General features: G+C 52.4%; 1 protein-coding gene across 1 annotated transcript in view; it reads left to right on the top strand.

Annotated features, from left to right (window-relative positions):
* TXN2 (thioredoxin 2) overlaps nucleotides 1–3,375 on the top strand; it is a gene marked incomplete at its 5' end in the record, with an annotated part of 8,587 nt that extends 5,212 nt beyond the window's left edge. The window contains one exon of the mRNA XM_009647716.2: nucleotides 1,688–3,375. Within this exon, the coding sequence (XP_009646011.1) occupies nucleotides 1,688–1,804 (117 nt within the window). The remainder of the gene's footprint in view (nucleotides 1–1,687) is intronic.
* Between the last annotated feature and the right edge of the window lie 700 nt (nucleotides 3,376–4,075).

The following is a 4,075-nucleotide window of genomic DNA, read 5'->3' as shown; positions in this document are numbered from 1 at the left end:
TCGCCCAGCTCTGCAGCGCCAGCCCCAGACCTGCCACCCATTTGTGGGGTTTGCTTACCAGCACAAAAAGGGGAAGAGAAGGAGGCATCGAGGCTCTGTGAAGCTCGTGGGTGCACTGGTCGGCATGCAGAGCCCTGTAACTCGGTGTTAGCTGCTTCTCTGTAGGGCTTCAAAGAATCGCCGGTTCCTCACCCGGGCCGTAATGGCCTGATAATTGCTGTTGCTGGTTGGGTATGCTGGGTTTTTTGGATGGAGCTGGGGCAACTCTGCTCGTTATTAACCCACTTTGCAAACCAGAGGGAGGCTCAGTGGAGCTTTGCCTTTCTTCAGGGAGGGAGAGACCAGCTGAGTGCAGTGCTGGCACTGTCCTTTCTCACCCCTAAAATCACAAGGGAGCATGTTGGTAGCACCATCGCCGGTGCTGGGGCCCGAGCCCTCCAGCTCTGCTCCTGCCAGTCACTAGGAGGAGCTGAAGATCGTGCGTTGCAGCAGCCCCAGCGCTCCCATCCCTTCAGATGAGACTGCACAAGCCCTGGAGGACAGACTGCGGGGAGCCATGCTGGACTGGCCGGGTGGGAAGGGAAGCGAAGCACAAAATGTCCCTTTCATCTCAGGCTCCCAATGGGAGAAGAGCCAGCCCTCTGGAGGGTTTTCCAAGGAAGGATTTGCAGATCCTCGCTGGCAGAGGGGCTGGCAGTGCACGTGGGAAGGCCTCGCAGGCTGTCGGGGAGGCAGCAGGCGGTGAGATAAGGACAGGATGTGTTTTGGGGGGGAGGCTTTGCAGACATAAGGGCACCGAAGCTGAGGGGTCAGATGCATGACCAGATCTCTCTGCCGCTACAGCTCTCCGAGCCCTGGTTGCTCTTTCTCTCGATTGTGACCCCAGGGTCTCTTCTGTCGCTGGTCAGCTGGAAAGTCCCTGGAGAGCGTTGTCATTTCCACCACTGTTCCCTTGGATAATTTCCAGAAAACTTTGTTCTGTGCTAAAAAAGCAGCACCCGGAGCAGCGCAGCTGCCTGCTGGCTCCAGTCAGAGGGACTTTTTCACTTCTTACCTAATCATCGGGGATCTGCAGTGGACTGCCACTGGTGTGTGACCAGCTGAACCACTGAGAACAGGAACAAGAAAAGGAGAGATGGGTCAGAGGGGGTTGTCATTACCATGGTAGGATGGAGCAGGAAATCTGCCTGTGTGGTGATGGGTGGGGGACCTTCCTCCAGCTCCAGTCCTGTCTGGAGAAGAACACGGGTCCAGTCTGATACCACCCTGTGATAAAATGTCCAAAGGTTGTCCTGCCTGAGAGGTGTCTGGGTTTGTTTGCTTATGAAGACACAAAAGGGAAGGAGAAGAGGAGTTTGTACTGGGGGGATGGGGGGAAGATTTGCCTTGTTTTTATATTAGCTTTGGGTTTGCCTTTAAACTTTTGGGTCTTATTTAAACTCTAAAAGCTGCTCAGCCTTGACTTAAGTAGTGCGACATCAGTGCAGAGATGAGGCCACGGGAAGAGGAGGAACACTGAGCTCAGCTGGCCTGTGTTTTGCGAGTGGACATGTCACCCTTGAGCAGCGTATGCTCAGCTCCCCTGTAGCTACGTCCTCTTCTGTAGAGCTCCATTTGGGGGCCGGGTGCAGTTGGGCTCCCTGCAGCCTCAGCTCACCTGTGTCTCCCCTGTTTCTCTTGCCCCCAGGTGTCAGCAGTCCCAACCGTGCTGGCTATGAAGAACGGAGACGTCGTGGATAAGTTTGTGGGAATAAAGGATGAGGATCAGCTGGAGGCATTCCTCAAGAAACTCATTGGAGCCTGAAGTAAAAGGGTGGCTGTGCCTCTGGACACATCCACATTGTGCATTCCTTGCCTGGGAGAGCCGAGGGGCATGTGAACTGCCTGCCGTGTACAACCTGGGGTTTTCTTCTGCTTTAGGGTTTTTAGGAAATGGACCGTATTGTAACCCTCCCCTCCCACTCCCCCTTCTCTCGAGCAGCAGTAGTTGTAAAGGGCGCTGAGGAGCGTGGCTGTTTATTCTCAAAATGGGGAATGCAGCTGGAATTAGGAGCCTGTGTTTATCAGCAAAGAGCTGACGTGCGGAGCTGCTGCTGAGTTAAGAGGAGGAATGTTTTTCTCTTTGCCTAGCATCTGATAGCCCAGAGCAGAGGGCAGCTGCTCCCTGCAAGACGTGGGTACATACCTGCCCTGGGTGGGTTTGTTTAAAGCTGAGAATGCCTCTGCCTTGTCTCTGAAACCTCTTTGTCCCTCTGTCCTCGTGTCACTGGGACGGGTACAACTCCACAAATCCACAGGCTCCCATCATAATTTTGTAAGAGAAAATAGAAGTATTTTATGGATCTCCTTTTGTAGATCTGTAATAATGAGAACTTTATCGGTCACTGCTGTCTAGCTGGAGAATAAAACTTGATTCTTGGAAGTCACAGGGAAGTCCCTTGTCTGTCCAGAGGTGAGAGGGAGTATCAGCAGCACAGTGGCTGGTTCCTAACGATGGGTTGGGAGAGTGCAGGTTGATTGCCTACTTGATCCCTACTAAAGGTAACGTGCCAAAAACCAAAGCTGATTACTTTCATGGGGCTTTCAAGTGCTGCTTCTAGGACCCCCTTTGGGCACTGCTGGTTGCGGGCCACCGGAAGGACTGGGCCTCCTGCGCGTGAGGAACCTGCGCTGTGCCTGCTCCCTCCATGCTTTTCTCACTCCTTTTCTGCCCAAGGAGCCCGAGAGCCTCCTTCTCCCTTGTGTGAAGAAATCTGCTCACGGGGGTGAGCCCTGCTAAAAGGCAGCCTTTTGGCTTTAATTGCCCTGACCTTTAGACTAAGGGAGGCAGTTCTGTGCTCCTATCGCAAGCAGCCTTCAGCCCTTCTCCTCTCTTCCTCCTCCTCCCCATATACACCTGTTTCCAGTCAACCTGGCTAAGTGCTCCCAGCCTCCTCCTGCGCTTGTAGGCAGAGTACAGCACCAGGGCTGATGCCTACTGTAATGCTTAATTCCAGTTTGCTTATCTAAGCTGCATGAGAACATTGTAAGCACTTAATAACCATGTACAAGCTGCTTTTTTTCTTTTTTTTTTCTTTTTTTTTTTTTTTTTTCCCTTCCTTCCCAGCTTCTGTTTCCTTCAGTCACTCTTAACTCTGCTTTGGCTCTGCTCCATTTCACCTCCCTGGCACAGGTTGTTACGGGCGGCGAGGCAATGCTTTTCTGCACCTTTGCAATACCGATTTATGACCTTTGAAGGAGCAGGGGAGTGGTGATTCAAGTCCCGCGTGTCCTGCCGCAGCCGTAGTGCTGCAGGCATCCCTGCTCCCACCTGCTTCCATCACCCCTGGAGCCTGGGCAGCAGCAGGAGGTGGTGCTGGTCCCCCGAGATGGGTACCTCCCCCTGCTTCCATCACCCCTGGAGCCTGGGCAGCAGCCCTGTCCGGGCTGGGCTGACCTCACCCCCCGCCTGCTGCTAGGGATGATGTCACTTGGATGTAATTTGGTAAAGAACTCTTGGTCAGTTATGATCAGTAAAAACCAGCATTTTATTTTATTTGGGAGACCACAGAAGCTATGCTGCTCATGTCCTGCTCATGTTTCAGGCCGGGCAATATGCCCCACAGTTTCAGTGTTCCTGCTCTGTAAACACTTCTAGTAAAGCCCATCTCCATTTTCCTGCATGAGCAGGAAAAGTAGGGGAACAGCGTCACGTACCCGACAATAGTCAATTTTAATGCTTCACCATCCTAGAGAACAGGAAAAAACAGAGTGACTTTGCATTGTGTAATTACGGGGCAGTATAAATTAGCTATTTTATCACTTCCTTCTAAGGAAAAGCAGAGCTAAGGTGCCATTCAGCTATTAAAGCGCCAGCATGCTTCAGGGTACATTATGTGAAAGCCACAACTGTTTCTTTGAGATAAATGCTGAAGGTCCACATGCACGGTGCCCTGTGGAAATCCTTCAGAAACAGCGTCAATGGGTGGAGAGGAGGAGGAGGAGGAGGAGGGCTTTGGGGGCACCTTGAGATTCCCCAAGCGCTTTGCACGATTTTCACCACAGGACAGGACTCAAAAGTGCAAGGATGTTTTCT

The sequence above is a fragment of the Egretta garzetta genome, unplaced genomic scaffold (genome assembly GCF_000687185.1).
Source record: "Egretta garzetta isolate BGI_Z169 unplaced genomic scaffold, ASM68718v1 scaffold51, whole genome shotgun sequence".
NCBI lineage: Eukaryota > Metazoa > Chordata > Aves > Pelecaniformes > Ardeidae > Egretta > Egretta garzetta.
Note: the sequence above shows the minus strand (reverse complement) of the source record. Positions and strands in the feature narration are given on the sequence as shown.